This window comes from Salvelinus fontinalis, chromosome 21, assembly GCF_029448725.1.
Source record: "Salvelinus fontinalis isolate EN_2023a chromosome 21, ASM2944872v1, whole genome shotgun sequence".
NCBI lineage: Eukaryota > Metazoa > Chordata > Actinopteri > Salmoniformes > Salmonidae > Salvelinus > Salvelinus fontinalis.
In genome coordinates, this window is record NC_074685.1 from 50,960,468 (window position 1) to 50,980,730 (window position 20,263).

The following is a 20,263-nucleotide window of genomic DNA, read 5'->3' on the forward strand; positions in this document are numbered from 1 at the left end:
GCCTGCTCCTGCCCGTAGCAAGCAACACAGTGCTGGGATCAGACCAGTGAGTGGTGCTTTCCTCCCGCTGGTGCTGGATAGAGGTGAAATGCTTTTCTCCACTTTTTGTCCATTTGTGCTCAGTTTTAATAGACACAATCTTAGTTACAACATCGCTCTCTTTATCTCTCTCCATTGTAATTATGAAGTACAAAGACATTTGCACTCTGTTCACAACGGTCTTTTCCTAGGCACATAAGTTTCAAATTTGAGTTTCTAAAGGCTAGAGCTGCCACTTTCAAGGAGCTGGACACTAATTCGGATGCTTAAAAGAAATCTCACTACGCCCTCCGATGAACCATCAAAAACATAAGGCGTCAATAGAGGACCAAGATGGAATCCTACTACACCGGTTCTGATGCTCCTCGGATGTGGCGGGCTTGCAAACTATCATGGATTACAAAGGGGAAACCAGCTGCGAGCTGTGCAGTGACGCAAGCCAACCAGACGAGCTAAATGCCTTCTATGCTCGCTTCGAGGCAAGCAACACTGAACCATGCATGAGAGCACCAGGTGTTCCAGACGACTGTGTGATCATGCTCTCTGTAGTCGATGTGAGTAAGACCTTTAAACAGGTCTTACTCACAAACAGATTACCAGAACGTGTATTCAGAGCATGCGATGACCAGCTGGGAAGTGTCTTCACTGACATTTTCAACCACTCCCAGACTGTAATACCTAAATGTTTCAAGCAGACCACCATAGTCCCTGCGCCCAAGAATACCAAGGTAACCTGTCTAAATGACTATCACCCTGTAGCACTCACATCTGTAGCCATGAAATGCTTTGAAAGGCTGGTCATGGCTCATATCAACACAATCATCCCAGACACCCTGGACCCACTCTAATTCACATACACCCCAACAGATCTACAGATGATTCCATCTCTATTGCACTCCACAGTGCTCTTTCCCACCTGGAGAAGAGGAACACCTATTTAATGCTGTTCATTGACTACGGCTCAGCATTCAGTTTGTGGTGCACTCACTCATAACACTTTTTGAGTGATAAATGAGTGCATCGTCTTCAAGAGTAATAAGGTAAACAAATGCATGTATTATTCTCAAACATAGTCCATACATTCATTATTTGTAACAATTAGATCTTTCATTGCTTTAAACTAGTAGCTAGCTCATCTTGATCATGTGTTGTTACTTCTCTCTTTCTAGAAGCAATCAGTTACAAGACAAAAATACAGATTGAAGCCTTCAATCAATCTGAGAACAGCGAAACATATGTGCACCAGACAGGTCAAGGCTTCTTGCATGCATAGCTTTGAGATGTAAATTACACTCTAAAAATGTTAGATTGTTTGGATGACCCAATTGCTGGGTTGCAGGCATTGGGTCAATAGTTGGGTTGTTTTCTGTAAGAACAGCAAGGTTGGGTTGTTGGTGGAGGGTTATTAAGGTTGGGCTATGAATATTTGACCCAGCCAACGGGTTAATTCTCCCGCCACCAGCACATGAAGTCCACCAGAACGTGAGAAAGTCTTCTAGTTCTAGTGTTACTGAGTGGCTGACTGAGTGGAAAATGGCTAATGTTATTTTGACAGAGTAAAACTGAAAACGGCAAGTAACAAACATTACAAATGATGGATTTCATGGTCATTCAGGTTAAATAGGTTGTTCTATCATAAAAGGTAGCTAGCTAATGTTAGCTTGAGCGTTAGCTAACGACTGTTAGGCAGCGAGCCATTTTCTGTGCTAATATCTCTGTCTGTGGTAATGTTAGTTAGCTAACGTTAGTATCGTTACCATGCTCGCTATGCTAGCTCACTGAAGTGTTGTAGCGGAATATAACTAAATGTAAATTTTTTGTCGATGTTTGGGTTACCTAGCTAGCTACCTTAGCTAGCTAAGTCTGACACTTCTTTTGGACTGTCTCGGACACTGTTTCACTCGTTAGCTAACATTAGCTAAAATGTTGTCATGCCCAAAAAATGTAATCTTACTAGCTCGGACTTTGCTGATAGCTAATTTATTGAGGAAAAATGAAATTACTATGACTATGATATGTAGGTGTCCCAACTAGCTTGAATGCACTAACTGTAAGTCGCTCTAGATAAGAGTTTCTGCTAAATTACTCAAATGTACAAATTTAAAAAATGGTGTGTGTGTGGAACATACCTTAAGTCCAGGTGGACCTGGACGGCCAGGTTTTCCATGGGAACCGGGTTCACCCTATCAGAGACAAAACACAATCAAATGTTGATCAAAATGACAATCTTTATATTGGCATAAGCAGAGGCCGTGGGTAGTCTGGAGAATGTCAAATCTTTGACCCCCATATCCTACAGTTGAAGTCGAAAGATAGCATACGCCTTAGACAAATACATTTAGACTCAGTTTCACAATTCCTGATATTTAATCAGAGTAAAAACTCCATGTCTTGGATCAGTTAGGATCACCACTTTATTTTAAGAATGTGAAATGTCAGAATAATAGTAGAGAGAATGATTTATTTTAGCTTTTCTTTCTTTCATCACATTCCCAGTGGGTCAGAAGTTTACATATATTCAATAAGTATTTGGTAGCATTGCCTTTAAATTGTTTAACTTGGGTCAAACGGTTTGGGTAACCTTCCACAAGCTTCCCACAATAAGTTGGGTGAATTTTGACCCATTCCTCCTGACAGAGCTGGTGTAACTGAGTCAGGTTTGTAGGCCTCCTTGCTCGCACACGCTTTTTCAATTCTGCCCAGAAATTTTCTATGGGATTGAGGTCAGGGCTTTGTGATGGCCACTCCAATACCTTGACCTAGTTGTCCTTAAGCCATTTTGCCACAACTTTGTACGTATGCTTGGGGTCATTGTCCATTTGGAAGACGCATTCGCGACCAAGCTTTAACTTCCTGACTGATGTCTTGAGATGTTGCTTCAATATATCCACATTTTTCTTCCCTCCTGCAGCAAAGCACCCCCACAACATGATGTTGCCACCCCCGTGCTTCACGGTTGGAATGGTGTTCTTAGGATTGCAAGCATCCCCCTTTTTCCTACAAACATAACAATGGTCATTATGGCCAAATAGTAATATTTTTGTTTCATCAGACCAGAGGACATTTCTCCAAAAAGTATGATCTTTGTCCCCATATGCAATTGCAAACCGTAGTCTGGCTTTTTTATGGCGGTTTTGGAGCAGTGGCTTCTTCCTTGCTGAATGGCCTTTCAGGATATGTCAATATAGGGCTCGTTTTACTGTGGATATAGATACTTTTGAACCTGTTTCCTCCAGCATCTTTACAAGGTCCTTTGCTGTTGTTCTGGGGTTGATTTGCACTTTTCGCACCAAAGTACGTTCATCTTTAGGAGACAGAACGCGTCTCCTTCCTAAGCGGTATGACGGCTGCGTGGTCCCATGGTGTTTATACTTGTGTACTATTGTTTGTACAGATGAGCGTGGTACCTTCAGGTGTTTGGAAACTGCTCCCAAGGATGAACCAGACTTGTGAAGGTCTACAATTGTTTCTGAGGTCTTGTCTGATTTCTTTTGATTTTCCCATGATGTCAAGCAAAGAGGCACTGAGTTTGAAGGTAGGCCTTGAAATAAATCCACAGGTACACCTCCAATTCACTCACATGATGTCAATTAGCCTATCAGAAGCTCCTAAAGCCATGACATAATTTTCTGGAATTTTCCAAGCTGTTTAAAGGCCAAGTCAATTTAGTGTATGTAAACTTCTGACCCACTGGAATTGTGATACAGTGAATTATAGGTTAAATAATCTGTCTGTAAACAATTGTTGGAAAAATTAATTGTGTCATGCACAAAGTAGATGTCCTAACCCGAGTTGCCAAAACTATAGTTTGTTAACAAGACATTTGTGGAGTGGTTGAAAAACACATTTTAATTACTCCAACCTAAGTGTATGTGAACTTCTGACTCAAACTGTATATGATTGAGCATGTGTGTACGTTGGGGGATTAGGTAAAAGGGGAAGATCATGGAAAATGGATGTAAAATGAAGGGGTTCTAGCACATAGATTTGGTTTTCCCACACTCCACACTCCATTCTCCTCTAACCGCCACCCGTATTGCCCCCCAGTCTGTAGTCTCCCCAGGGCAAAAATGGTAGCTTGTTTGCATACAGACACAAACACAAGCAGAAACATGCATAAACACAAAGAAACACACACACAGATGGATTGGTGTACATATAATTTTGTCCATTGGCTCACATTTTAGTCTACAGCAGTGGTTCCCAAACTTTTTATAGTCCCGTACGCCTTCAAACATTTAAACTCTAGCTGCGCATCCTCTCTAGCAAAGGGTCAGCGCACTCTCAAAAGTTTTTTTTCCATCATTGTAATCCTGCCACACACTATACATTTATTAAACATAAGAATGAGTGAGTTTTTAACACAACCCGGCTCGTGGAAAGTGACAGAGAGCTCTTATAACTCTTCACAACTGTCAGTGTCCATGCTAGCTGGGCCAACAACAAATGTAGAATTACTGATGCTAGCAAAGGATGTGCTCGTGGAAGAAGAACAACTTGTGTCGTCGACAGGTGCAGGTGTAGTACTGCTGGTAATAGCAGTATGTGTCTTTTCAACCATTTATCCTTTTTCGAGCAAACGGAATGAGCAGCGGCTACGCTTGGCTACATACGGATCGTTAGTGGAATTCCCGCGAGAGAGTAACGGTTAATGTGATTTGATGTTAATTATTTGACTAGGCTACCTGTATGACATTGTGTTGTTATTTCGCTGAACAATAGATGGTTTAATTACCCGTACTCCCGTTTGGTTACCCGTTAATTACCCGTACTCCCGTTTGGTCTACAGGCTATTGTTGGAATCAAACATTTTGATCTATACAGTAGCAAATTGATAATGGGATCCAGTTTCTCCCTATCTTACGGGAAACAGACGTTAGCTTTTTAAATTCTGAAATCCGGCAGTAAAAGTGACATAATCCACCCCTGGATGACTGACTCCATTTGATAACGACACTCTTTATGTATTAGATGTTTATATTATTTATTTTTGCACGGAAGACATAATGAGACTTAGGTCTGTTTTTAAAATGTGCCCTGAACATTACAACACAAATACATCCTTTATACACAAAAAACACTAAAACACAGTCATGGGAAGCACAAGTAAAACATCACAAATCACCTAGAATAACAGTTACATTCCTCCATAAATAAGTCCCCAATCAATACTCTAAACTGCCCGAACGGCACAAGCCCCTCTCTGTGCTGTCGACATGTGACTCACACACACACTTCCTCTCTCTATCCATATGGTTGTGGGCCTTTGAGGGGTCCCCCACCTCTGACTGAGACACTTTATTTTGCTTGACCCCGAGCCCTCCCTCCACGTGGGGTCAAAGGTCAATTGTGTCAGAGTAGTGGCCGGAAAAAAGAGTCACAACCGGTTCCAGAGTGGGGTCAGTGACTTTCGCTGGGGTGAGGTACAGTAAGACGATTCAGCGAACACGTTATTGATTCAGAGTACTAGACCAGCACACACCCCAAAGTCACGTCAAGTCATTCTTTGTCCCATGAAGGGAAATTAATTTAGTTTGGGCTGGAATTGATAAGTCATGAAAGCCCATTTGCCAAAGTTTGAATACAGACATGAGAGACTAATGAAAACATAATACTGCACCCCCCCCTCTTTCTATTCTCTCTCAGACACCTCATAAATCCCATCTCTGATTCCTCCAGGGAGAGCCTCAGTGCCCTTTTCTTATACAAGTAAGAGATTTCAAGTCACTAAGGGTGTGTGGCCTAGCTAGATCTGCTACTTGATATAATTCAGAGCCCACTAATTTTTTCCACACACAAACACACACACACACACTGCAGGGTCATTGTCTAGCTGCTGTCGGTAGGCCCTTTCTTTAGCTAGAGGCTTGTTACAGAAAGGGTGGTGTAGCCTTCAAATGTTGAATTACATACCTCAAATAGGCCAGCAGTTCAACTCAGTTTTGGTAGTATTAGTTGGCACCATTGGTTCTAGCCATTGGCACATGAGTCTTGCAGTTGGCATTGTACTGTATGCATGCCATCTTATTGTCTCTCATCTCACATGGCAGGTGTTCGAATTAGGACAATTCCAGGGCGGGGCACGCAGCTAGCTAGAGGCTACTGGGATACGAGACTGAAAACCGCAACCTCTGAACTGGGAGCCAGGGCGTCAACGGTGGTAACTTTGGTAACAATGAAACCTACTCCCTAAGATTAGCACTTGCTCTAAAACTGGACAAACTTAAAAAGTGTTCAAATAGGTCCAAATGTTTCAAGTTCTGGCAGTGTCTACCTACCGTTCAGGTATACAAATATTACTAGTGCCCTCTACTTCAGCTGTAGGCCTTTTACAATACCACACGGTATATATTTTCAACCTCAATGTAAAATACATTTAGTTGGTTTTTAAATGTGAAAGACTAACGTCCTTCTTGGTTCCGATACCCAAACAATGTATAGAATATAGCACATATTTCAGGCTGTCATATTTTAATAGGGCACGCAGTAAAGATGGTTTAAATTGATACAACATATTGTAAAGACAGTTTGAATGTACTGTATATGGCCAATATAAAAGTAATTCTGTATGAACTGGTGCCAAAAAGCACTCCCCACTACAAGGGGAAGCGTCATTACTGACACCAGACTTGTGTGTGTGTGTGTGTGTGTGTGTGTGTGTGTGTGTGTGTGTGTGTGTGTGTGTGTGTGTGTGTACAGGATCCAAGGCACCATTTTAATTACAGAGCCCACATTTACCCTCTGGAGGCTCAGGAATAGTTTTCACTGCATTTGCCCCCTCTGTCCTCTCACGCCACCGTAATACACCAACAAACACACACACACATACAGGCAAACACACACAGAGAGAGAGAGAGAGACAAGGGTCCAAAAATGCTTTAAAGCCATGCTTCATAAAGTAATTCTCTAAAGCAAAAATCCACCAGCTTGTAGAGCTAAATAAATCATGTGGTATTCTTACCCTATAAAGAGGGAAAATATAAGAAAGCCAGTATACAATTTTGGATATTATAATAATAACAACAATACCTCAAATATACTGATCATGTAAAGTGTTGGTCCCATGTCTCATGAGCTGAAATAAAAAGATCACCGAAATCCTTAGACAGATGCACCTTCTGCTGAGGACAATAAAAGGCCACTCTAAAATTTGCAGTTGACACACAACACAATGCCACAGATGTCTCAAGTTAAGGGAGTGTGCAATTGGCATTCTGACAGCAGGAAGGTCTACCAGAGATGTTGCCGCAGAATTTAATGTTAACGTGGTGTACGGGAATTTGGCAGTAAGCTCAAACGGCCTCACAATCGCAGACCACGTGTAACCCCCTCCAGCTCAGAACCTCCACATTTGGCTTCATCACCTGTGGGATCGTCTATGACCAGCCAACCGAACAGCTGATGAAACTGAGGAGTCTGTGACTGAGTTTTTCCTCACAAAAGGGCTCTTTCTGATTCAACTGGGTGGGCTTATGCCTTCCCAGGCCCATCCATTGCTGCACCCCTGTCCAGTCATGTGAAATCCATAGATTAGGGCCTAATGAATTTAATTCAATTGACTGATTGACTGTAACTCAGTAAAATCATTGAAATTGTTGCATGTTGCGTTTATATTTTTGTTCAGTATATAGTAACAACAATTAACACGAAGAAACAAGAATTACTAACAAAAAATGATGGCTCTGACCCAACTATTCTATTTTGTTATACTTTTGCAGTTTATTATTACTTTATTTTGACAAAATGTATCCGCTATAATTTCATAGAACCAGCAATAACTTTTGAACATCAGATCGGCAGTTAGTTACCTAAATTCTGGCTTCAACTTTGAGTCATCTGCCCAGGACCCTTTCTGCAATTCTGACCCAATTTTCGTGCTATCCAAGAGAAAACACATGTGTTAGAGGCAGGAGAGGTTGAGTGCTGGCGAGATTAAGGTGAAGGGAAAACTGGCTACTTCTTCCCTGCATTTTATTGGCCAATAACACTTTATAATAAGATGATGACCTCCGATCATGGATTTGATACCAACGGAACTCTCGTAACTGCAATATTCTACCTCCCAAGTGAGTTTTCAGCTGTTATCGTGAATGCTGTATACATTCCACCACAGTACAAGAAAAATAACAAGCTGGCACTTAACGAACTGTACGAAGCTATAAACAAGCAGGAAAACCTGGACCCGGGGCTGTTTTAATTTTAATTTGGCGTCATTAGGACAAGTGATGCCCAACTTCCATCAACACGTCTCCTTTGCCCCTAAGGGCGATAAAGTCCTACACCACTGTTACTCTACCCACAAGCAAGCATACACGGCCCTCCCTCATCCCCCATTCAGCAAATCAGATCATGACTCCATACTCCTGCTTCCAGTTTACAAGCAGAAGCTCAAACAGGACATACCCGTGACTCGTTCCGTTGACAAATGGTAATCAGAATCAGAGATTATGCTACAGGACTGCTTCGCTAGCGGTGATTGGAATATTAAATCAAATGTAACTATAAAGGAATATGTTTTGAGACGGTGCCGATAACATCGACAAGCTAACCACCTCCGTCACCGGCTTCATTAGGAAATGTGTCGGCGATGTTGTCCCACAGTCAAGGTTAGTTGCTTCCCAAATCAAAACCCTGGGATAACACCGAGGTTGGCACTAAAATAAAGGACAGGGCTACTGCACACAGGGCTATCGCAGACAACCCTGAGGCTACGGCTGAGAACAGGAACAAGTACCAGAAGTCTCGCTATATTCAGCTTGTCTACAAAAACGAGCAGTGATGAAGTAAATCTCTCTTCCACTTTGAGCCATGAGAGATTGACATGCATATCATCAACGTTAGCGCTCTATGTACTTGTAATTAGGGCCAGCACTGCTGCCCTGTTCTGAGCCAAATGCAATTTTCCAAAGACCCTCTTTGTGGCACCTGACCACACTATTGAACAGTAGGCTAGGTGTGACAAAACTAGGGCCTGTAGGACCTGCCTTGTTGATAGTGTTGCTAAGAAGGCAGAGCAGCACTTCATTATGGACAGACTTGTCCCAATCTTAGCTACTATTGTATCAATATGTTTTAACCATGACAGTTTAAAACCAGGGTTACTCCAAGCAGCTTAGTGACCTCAACTTGCTCAATTGTATCTGTTCAAACAGCATTTTTTCCAGAAGTTTACTGAGAGTTGGTAACATGCTGATTGGTGGGCTATTTGAGCCAGTAAAGGGGGCTTTACTTTTCTTGGGTAGCGGAATGAGTTTTGCTTCCCTCCAGGCCTGAAGGCACACATTTTCTAGTAGGCTTAAATTGAAGATATGGCAAATAGGAGTGGCAATATCATCTGCTATTATCCTCAGTAATTTTCCATCCAGATTGTAAGACCTCAGAGGCTTGTCATTGTTGATAGACAACAATCATTTTTTTACCTCTTCCACACTCACTCTGCAATGTCTGGTTGATCCTCATTACACTCCACAGACCAGCAAATATTCTTTACATCAACATTAGAATCACTACAAAACTTATTGTATGACCTCTTATACACTATATTAAGCCCAGCCTTTGGAACTTTGGTGTTCCTAGATATGCCTACTATATTGTGATCACTACATCCAATGGATTTGGATACTGCTTTAAAGCACATTTCTGCAGCATTAGTAAAGATGTGATCAGTACATGTTGATGATTTCCTTCCTGTGCGTTTTGTAACTACCCTGGTAGGATGACTGACAATCTGAACAAAGGTTATCTATAAAAGTGATGCCAACAGAGCTACAGTAATCTTTTAGCCAAATGTGCAATGCCAGTAGCCTGCTGAATGTTTACTGAACTGGGTCGGAAATAATTGGCCACATTTTGGACTTATTCAATGCTAAAATCAGTTCTTTAAAATCAATTTTCAGATGTTCCAAGCTAGCCCTCCTGATGTTGTTTGACCCCACATGGACTACGACAGCATCAGCTCCCGGCATCTGTCGTAGAAAGGTCAGAAGCAGCCTTGTAATGTCCTGTACACCAGAGCCGGCTGTAGTATATGTGGTAGAGACCCCTGGGCTGGAGTCAGGGTAGAGGATGAAGGAGCAGGAATCTCTGGAAGCAGGTGGGCGAAACTCTTGGTCAGCAGGGTGGGATCCCCCAAAGCCATTTCAGCCCCATTCACCTAGGACCGCTGCCTTGCGCTGGGCTTACGGTGTGTGACGTGCCTCCACTGGGATGCAGGATCGATAACCGCCGCATCCGCAAGCTGCTCAAAGTGTCCTTGCTTTATAGGGGGGGGCAGGTGAGATGGGAGGGGAGAGGTGACTTCACTAGGGAGGGGTCTCTGCAGGGCAGCTCTGGCCAGTCAGTCAGAGAGTGGCAATATTGTGGCGAGGCAGTGGCACAACGACCAGGCTGAGGAGTAGAAGAGGAAAAGATCTTAGAGGGGGACCTATCCAGGATACTCTGCAATGTCTCAATTTGCTTCTGGACATCCAGCTCAGACATATAATTCCTCGATAAGCTGACAGTTTCCACATTGGAAATTTGGCTGGCCAATATTATCCAGAGAACTGTGCGAAATAGGTGCAGCTCCTACATGGGATGGAACATTCACCATAGTCTCTGAACGTGGTTGCTGCCAATCTTGAAAAAGTCAGTTTCCCCGTGTGGCAGAAAGTGGTAGACTCATTTTGGAACAATTCTGTTAAAATCCACACAAATAAAATAGGTTGTCAAAGAATCAGCTAAAAGTCAATCGACCCACACTGTGTGAAAGTCAGTTAGATTGAATCACACAGTTTGTAGGATCACTACAGTCATGGGCAGCAAGCTAGAACCCAACCACAGACTCGAAACCAGCCAGCACTAGGACCCACAAAACACAACCAAGGCACAAAACTCACCAGCATAACAACAGCAAGGAGAGCGCAGTGACTTACTCAATACGATTGAATGCTAGGTTCCATCAGCAATGCAATGGAGGCTGTGTTACCAGTATGATAGCCAGGAGAGAAGCACCTTGGAGGAATGTAGTTTCCAGTACAGGTCGATGGAAAGCAGGGAGGGTGGCAAGAGCTACACCGGGACACAGGAGAGTCAAAAAGAGTCAATCCAAGAGTTCAAGTTTGGCAGCAGTCCAAAAATATCCAGGGCACAATGTCAAGTGGAAGGATGAGAGCTCCAGTAAGCAGGTGTCTGCTCAGATAATGCCCCAGTGCAGAGTAGGGTGCCCAGATATATCCAAGAAGGCCACAAGAGTTTCAGCAGACCTGTTTTGTATGTCTCCTTAAAAACTCTGTATGCAATATTGCACTATTGTCCAATGTGTTCACAGCCAGATGAAACAAAAGGTAAATGTAGTGTCATACCCAAGAGGATTCAAGGCTGTAATCACTGCCAAAGGTGCTTCAACAAAGTACTGAGTAAAGGGTCTGAATACTTCTGTAAAAGTGAATACTTATGTAAAAATGTAGAAGAAAAAAAATGTTCTTGCTTTGTCATTATGGGGTATAGTGTGTAGATTGATGAGGGAATTTAAAAAAAATCTATTTTAGAATAAGGCTGTAACGTAACAAAATGTGGGAAAGGTCAAGGGTTCTGAATATTTTCCGAATGCACTGTGTCTACCTCTATCACTCCAGTATCCCTGCACATTGAAACTATGGTGTTGGAACCGACCCTATATATACACAGCAGCTTACTGACTTCTCGTGCTCTTCTTATGATTTAGTTTTATTTCTCGTGTGTTTTTGTTCAACCTTGTGTTATTGTTTAGTACTACATTGATATTGATTACTGCATTGTTGGGTTTAGAGCTTGTAAGAAAGGCAGGTCACTGTGTCTGCGCACGTGACATTAAAACTTGAATTACCATAGAAACCATAGATATAACTACACCAACACAACATACAGTTATAAGCAGCATAATTGTAGTATCAAAAACGTAAAACGCTCAAACGCTTTGCCTGGCTTACTTTAACTGGTCTCATCAGGGTTCAGCACAAATCAATAAAGACGTTAAAAGACTGCGTCTCTGATTTCACCAGTCCTGCCAACTGGATGCCCTTGTGCCATGATTAGCCCTATTGGGGACTGCACAAATGTCAGACTTGGAGAAGGAACATGGAGTTGTTTTTAATAGCTTGGAGAATATTACAGTCATGTTCCACACGAGAGTTGTCCATACCCATTTTAAAAATTGGGATTACAGAGACCTTTAAAACCGTTACAAGTAGATCTTTCACAATTCTGTGACCAAAACAGCCTCAACTCTGAGCTCAGTGGAATACATGCTAAATATCCAAATGCCTACTTGGTACCCACTCCAGTTTCAAGCCTATCCTACATGTACATATAGTACAATTGACCCCTGACAAAAATGTCATGGTTTGGTACTGCACTAACTGTGCACACTAAACCGGAGTATACAATTGTCAGGAGGATATTGCACATATACAGATTTTGAACTTACCCAAATTGCACTTACCAGAAGTTGACTGTTACCTGGGCCCAAGCCTGTAAAGGAATTTGTTCAAGCTGTTGATTGATACAGTGCATTCGGAAAGTATTGAGTCACCTCCCTGACCAAGACCCTTCTCCCCCGATTGCTCAGTTTGGCCGGGCGACCAGCTCTAGGAAGACTCTTGGTGGTTCCAAACTTCTTCCATTTAAGAATGATGGAGGCCACTGTGTTCTTGGGGACCTTCAATGCTGCAGAAATGTTTTGGTACCCTTCCCCAGATCTGTGTCTCGACACAATCCTGTCTCGGAGCTCTACGACCTCGTGGCTTGGTTTTTGCTCTGACATGCACTGTCAACTGTGGGACCTTATATAGACAGGTGTGTGTTTTTCCAAATAATGTCCAATCAATTGAATTTACCACAGGTGGACTCCAATCAAGTTGTAGAAACCTCTCAAGAATGGTCAATAGAAAGAGCATGCAGAGCTCAATCTCCAGTCTCATAGCAAAGGGTCTGAATACCTATGTAGGTTTTTCAGTTTTTTAATTTGTAATAAATTTGCAAAAATGTCGAAAAACCTGTTTTCACTTTGTCATTATGGGGTATTGTGTGTAGATTGATGTGGAAAAACATATTTCATCCATTTTAGAATAAGGCTGTAACGTAACAAAACGTGGAAAAGGGGAATGGGTCTAAATATTTTCCGAATGCACTGTACATTTTCTCCCAGACTCGTGGTTATACATTTTGGAGAGTAGGATATGCAAATGAATACAGTCCACACTCAAAGGCAATTACTCAAATTTGTTTAATTGTGGAGTATAGTCTAGACCAATTTTGTACCAAAGACATCTTAAATCAGTTTTGTTTTGTGTTTTTCTGCCATGCGTAATATGTCATATGTATTGTATAATGGCACATGGTTTTTTCGGGCCTATGCATATGCATGTTTTTGAATTAATCCTCACCTTAGAAAGCGCTGTCCATTTTGTTGTGTTTGAAACAACTGCTGTTTCAACCTGCTGTTGAACTTCTTTCTTCAAACTGATCCTCGCGGTGAGGTGAGCTTTAAAAAGCAGCATACTGTTTTGATGATGTGTTTGATGTGATTTAAGATCGCATTTTTCATTGATGTCAGAGTGGTTAGAGGAACAATAGAGCCCTGAGTACCAGGCCATTAGGGCCTGATTGTCATTAGCAAATTGGGTACGAACAAAACAAAGAGTGCATAAGAGAAGATTACTGTGACTCAACAGTCACGTGAAATTTTACTGCGATCATGGCACATGACTGCCGGAGTGATGGTGGTCACTGCAACAGCTCTAGTAGTATTCTACGATGGTATTTCAGAGTGTCGTTGACTAACCTAGAAATGAACAACAACTATCTAAAGTGAGGAATGCTAAACCTGCAGTGTAAAATTGGGTTACCGATTGATTATTTCAGCAATCAACAACAAGAGCTTATCTTTCAAATGGAAACCATTCCTCCATCTGGCCTGAGGGTGGTGTTGAGTGTGTTCTGCAGTATGCACATGTGGCGAGCGGCGAGAGACTGGAAAGGCATTTGTTTTAGGGGGGAGTTAAGAGGCAGCTTTTATATGTGCAGGTGCGAAACGTAAGCCCACAGAGGCAGCCTTACTGTGCTTCCCAGCCCTGTATAAAACTCTTTATATTTCTCACTGTGAGGGTCATGTCTTCTGCACAATATTAACAGAGCTGTGTGTGTGGTGCGTTAGTGTCTGCCTGCATAGATGTGAACAGGTGAGCGTGCACGAGCGTGAGCAATGTGGTGAGGAATTCACTGTATAGGATTTCTGTGGATGCCTGTTTTGTTTGAAGCGCAATGTCAACCATCAAGGGAGAGAGTGGTCAGACAGCAGTGTTTGAGGGGAACATATGAATTAGCTTAAGCCTGCCCGCTCCCTTCCTCTCTCCTCTGTGGTGCCTGGTGTAGATCAGGGTTGGCTGTCTGTGTATATCCCCGTTTCTCTCTCTGAACCACACTTCAGCCACCCTTGGCCTCGATAAGTTGCACCTTGTCTATATGAGATGGATTACAGGTGGCAGTTTTGCTACATGCTGAATGTATCTGGCTGAAACTGACGTGCCCTGCTACCACAGACAAGGTGAGAGGGCTGGTGGGGTTAAAATGCCCTTAATTAGATGCAGACAAAGAGGACTTTCTCTCTCTCTCTCACACACACACAAAGAGTTACCTAACACACAGATGCACACACACACACACACACACACACACACACACACACTGTATACACTATGGCTGTCTGTGTCTTGATCACAACAGTAAAATGCATGATACTGTAAGCTGGATCAGCAAGCATTTTGCCACTGTCCTTTGCGTTTGCTAGCTCACAGTCAGATGCGCTGAGGAAGTTTGACTGACTTTAGAAAATCTAATTGTCCAACCTTTCCGCTTGTCATTGTGGTGACTCGTTGACAGCAAAATTCGAGCTACGTCACCCGTACGTTTGTAAATAAAGACACTCGCAAAATATAGGCAAAAAAGGCGCCGCTAGCTATCTAAAGCTAAGGTTAGGATTGTCGTTACGAATTAGACTAACTATGCCGAAAAGAAAGTGTTCCACTAACACAGAAGAACAAAAGAGATGGAGTTCACAAATATACTTGAACAAGATGGAAATTACAGTGAGTGTTAACGTTTGAGAACAACCTACCTTAGCTAGCTAGAATACACATGTTTAGCACATAACATGTTTCCACTGCACAAGCGCCAAAGTTCATATAAATAGCTAGCTACCGTTAAGAAATTATACATTATCTTGTCATTTAGAGGTAACGTTAGTTTAAGTCAAGTTAACTCCTCTAGGATAGGGGGCAGCATTTTCACGTATGGATGAAAAGCATGCCCAGCATAAACTGCCTCCTACTCAGTCCCAGATGCTAATATATGCATATTATTATTAGTATTGGATAGAAAACACTCTGAAGTTTCTAAAACTGTTTGAATCATGTCTGTGACTATAACAGAACTTATTTGGCACGGAAAACCCCGAGGTTTTTATTTTTTTGAGGTCACTCTTTTCAATGTGTTTTCATTGGGAATCTAGATTTCTAAGGGACCTTCCTGCAGTTCCTATCGCTTCCACTGGATGTCAACAGTCTTTAGAAATTGGTTGAGGGTTTTCCTTTGAGAAATGAAGAAGTAGCCATGTTCAGAATGAGGCTCCAGTGAAGTGTACTGTTTGTTAGAGGCGCGTGACCAGAAAGCATGCTACACATTGTTTTCCTCCGGTATTGAACACAGATCATCCCATCTTCAATTTGATCGATTATTGACGTAACAAAAATACCTGAAGTTGTATTACAAAAGTAGTTTGAAATGTTTGGACAAAGCTTACAGGTAACTTTTGAGATATTTTGTAGTCACGTTGTGCAAGTTGGAACCGGTGTTTTTCTGGATCAAACGCGCCAAATAAATGGACATTTTGGATATATATATCGACGGAATTAATCGAACAAAAAGGACCATTTGTGATGTTTATGGGACATATTGGAGTGCCAACAGAAGAAGCTCAAAGGTAAGGCATGAATTATATCTTTATTTCTGCGTTTTGTATCGCGCCGGGAGGGTTGAAATATGATGGTCTGTGATTGTTAGCTGGGGTGCTATCCTCAGATAATAACATTGTTTGCTTTCGCCGTAAAGCATTTTTGAAATCTGACACGGTGGCTGGATTCACAACAAGTGTAGCTTTAATTTGGTATATTGAAAGTGTGATTTCATGAAAGTTAAATTTTTATAGTAGTTTATTTGAATTTGGCGCTCTGCATTTTCACTGAATGTTGGCCAGAAAGGACGCTACCGTCCCACATATCCCAGAGAGGTTAATTCGCTGGGGAGCTGACTTGAAAATGTAGCTAGCAACTGTCACCCAGTTAGCCCAGAACACTGAACAGATTGCCCATTGTGGCTTTCTCTGGGACGGACATGCTCACAATCCTAATATGCCAAATGTATTTTTTCTGTAGGAGAATTGTCAGAACCTTGACAGACCTCGATGTAGAAAAGAAAGGAACACTGTGCCACTTCACTGTATCACAAAATGTGAGTACTCATCTTTTGATAGGACTGACACAGTTGTTATAGTGCTGTGCAAAGTTGATATGATGTTCATAAACATAGTACGTTTTTATTATGTGTATTTTACACATTGACATTTATGGGACTTGCGAGAGACGCAAAATGAATCAGAGGAGAGACAAGCAGCTGTCTCCACAGTGGCTGAGGTGAGTGTGACCTATATATATATATATATATATATATATATATATATATATATATAGCTAGTTCTGGATGCCCCAATTAAGTGAATGTGTTTTTGTTAAGGTCTCTGATGTGGCCCACTGGTAGACTGGCATTATACATCATTGTATGTTATTACCAAAGTCAACTAGTATTTCTCCCGGTCTCTCTCTGTCTCTATTTCAATCTCTCTCTCGTTGTCTGTCTTTATTCATCTCTCTTTTTATACCCCCACCCCTTCTCTCTTTCTGCACCCCCATCTCATCTCACTCGCGAGAGCAGAGTGTATCCTTGATATGAGAACAGAAGGTCTCTGATGTGTCCCGTGGGTAGATTGGCATTATACATCATTGTATGTTATCCAAAACAGTTAAATACGTTGTTATTACCACAGGATTAACTAGTCTCTCTCTCTATCTCTACCACCTCTGTGTTTAGAGGTTTTGTTAGGCATCCTGTCAGATAGGTAGTCTTTTCAAAGGTCTCTTTATGTGAGTTTTCCTGTTTATGCCTGGGGGTTTGAGGTCAACGCTCTCAGCCCTACACTTATTAGGGTCAATCTGACTGCAATGCATACGAAGGGTGGGGTGGTGTGTCTGAGTAGCAGAGCCCCTTTTACCACCTTGGGGTGGTGATTAGTGTGTGTTTGTTTGGACCTCTGATGCAGTGGCAGCAACCGTCATAACAGACCACGTTAAACAGCAGACACGAATGCACACAGTAAGCCAAGGAATATTGATTTGATTTGACTAGTCAATATATCTTATTTGCTTATATGACCAGTTCCATCACTATACCCACAGAACTCTATTTCAGAGTAGAGATCTGAGATCTGGTATTTCTATGTTAGGTTAGCAGGCCTGGGGATGGAGGGGGAAGAGAGGTAGAGGGGATGTATAAGGAGAGAGGTGAAACAGCTTGGCTAACAGAGGGGAGGAGACAGACAATCAAACAAACAACCAACACTGGGGACAGGGAGATGAAATAGAGGCTTACCTGAGGACCACTCTTCCCTGGTGTGCCTAACTTCCCTGGTGGTCCTGGAGGGCCCTGGAAGGTGGGAGAAAAAGCACACACACACATTGTTTTGTTTTGTTTTAATGGAAAAAAAAGATATACAATACAAGTCAAAAGTTTGTGCACAACTACTCATTCAAAGGTTTTTCTTCATTTTTATATTGTAGAATAATAGTGATGACATCAAAACTATGAAAAAACACATGGAATCATGTAGCAACCAAAAAGTTTTTCAAAGTAGCCACCCTTTGCCTTGACAGCTTTGCACACTCTTGGCATTCTCTCAACCAGCTTCATGCGGAATGCTTTTCCAACTGTCTTGAAGGAGTTTACACATGCTGAGCACTTGTTGGCCCCCACACCATCAAACCTCCTCTTCCATGCTTCACGGTGGGAACCACACATACGGAAATTGTTTGTTCAACTACTCTGCGTCTCACAAAAACACGTCAGTTGGAACCAAAAGTCTAACATTTGGACTCATCAGACCAAAGGACAGATTTCCACCGGTCTAATGTCCATTGCTTGTGTTTCTTGGCCCAAGCAAGTCTCATCTTCTTATTGGTGTCCTTTTAGTAGTGGTTTCTTTGCAGCAAATCGACCATGAAGGCCTGATTCACGCAGTCTCCTCTGAACAGTTGATGTTGAGATGTGTCTGTTACTTGAACTCTGTGAAGCATTTATTTGGGCTGCGATCTGAGGTGCAGTTAACTCTAATGAATTTATCCTCCTCATCAGAGGTAACTCTGGGTCTTCCTTTCCTGTGTCGGTCCTCGTGAGAGCCAGTTTCTTCATAGTGCATTATTGTTTTTGCGACTTGAAATTTCTTGGAATTGTCCGGATTGACTGGCCATCATGTCTTAAAGTAATGATGGACTGATGTTTCTCTTTGCTTATTTGAGCTGTTCTAACCATAATATGGACTTGGTCTTTTACCAAATAGGGCTATCTTCGGTGTACCACCCCTACCTTGTCACAACTGATTGGCTCAAATGCATTAAGGAATGAAATTCCACAAATTAACTTTTAACAAGGCACACTTGTTAATTGAAAAGCGTTCCAGCTGACTACCTGTCAAGAGGTGAGTGCAGCTGGTGCATCAAAGTCAGGCGCAGGAGAGCAGAGATGAGTGGACAAAGCACTTTACTAAGGCAATCAATTGCACAGAACGCAACTGCGTCACAAAACAAATGCCCAACGAACCAGTGAGGCAGCACAAAGTACAAAAACACAAGTACAAAGTACAGGCTGCCACAAAGCACGGGTAATAAAATAAACCCGGCGCAAACCAGCCGGAAGCGTGCCAACCTCAACAATAAACAATCCCACACAAAGATATGGGGGGAACAGAGGGTTAAATACACAACAAATAATATTGAGGGAAATGGAAACCAGGTGTGTAGGAAAACAAGACAAAACAAATGGAAAATGAAAAGTGGATTGACGAAGGCTAGAAGACCGTTGACGCTGACCGCCGAACGCCGCCCGAACAAGGAGAGGAAAAGACTTCGATGGAAGTCGTGACATACACTGTATTTCTGATCAATTTGATGTTATTTTAATGGACAACAAATGTCCTTTTCTTTCAAAAGCAAGGACATTTCTAAGTGACCCCAAACTTTTGAATGGTAGTGTATGTAAAACATCGGACAGACACCCATCCGGTGCATTCGGAAAATATTCTGACCTCTGGACTTTTTCCACATTTTGTTATGTTACAGCCTTATTCAAAAATGTATTAAATAAACACCATACACCATAATGACAAAGCGAAAAAATCATTATTTAATTTTTTTCCAAAAGTATTAAAAAAAACTGACGTTATTTACATAAGTATTTCATATACTTTGCTATGAGACTTGAATTTCAGCTCAGGTGCATCCTGTTTCCTTTGATCATCCTTGAGATGTTTCTACAACTTTATTGGAGTCCACATGTGATAAATTCAATTGATTGGACATGATTTGGAAAGGCACACACCTGTCTATATAAGGTCCCACAGTTGACATTGCATGTCAAGAGCTAAAACCAAGGGAGGACGTCGAAATAATTGTCCGTAGTGCTCCGAGACAGGATTGTGTCGAGACACAGAAATGGGAAAGGGTACCAAAAAATGTCTGCAGCATTGAAGGTCCCCAAGAACACAGTGGCCTCCATCATTCTTGAATGGAAGATGTTTAGAACCACCAAGACTCTTCCAAGAGCTGGCCGCCCGGCCAAACTGAGCAATCGGGGGAGAAGGGCCTTGATCAGGTGGGTGACCAAGAACCCGATGGTCACTCTGAAAGAGCTCTACTCTTTGGAGATGGGAGAACCTTCCAGAAGGACAACCATCTGTGCAGCACTCCACCAACCAGGCCTTTATGGTAGAGTGGCCAGACTGAAGCCACTCCTCAGTAAAAGGCACATCACAGCCCGCTTGGACGGCCCCAGGGAGACTCTCAGACCATGAGAAACAAGATTGTCTGGTCTCATGATACCAAGC

At 42.2% G+C, this 20,263-nt stretch overlaps 1 protein-coding gene across 1 annotated transcript in view; it reads right to left on the minus strand.

The window, feature by feature from the left end:
- col27a1a (collagen, type XXVII, alpha 1a) overlaps positions 1 to 20,263 on the minus strand; it is a 210,187-nt gene that overhangs the window by 172,256 nt on the left and 17,668 nt on the right. The window contains exons 4-5 of the mRNA XM_055875638.1: positions 17,758 to 17,811; positions 2,169 to 2,222 (exon numbers count right to left, since the gene is read on the minus strand). Coding sequence (XP_055731613.1) covers positions 2,169 to 2,222; positions 17,758 to 17,811 — 108 coding nt within the window. The remainder of the gene's footprint in view (positions 1 to 2,168; positions 2,223 to 17,757; positions 17,812 to 20,263) is intronic.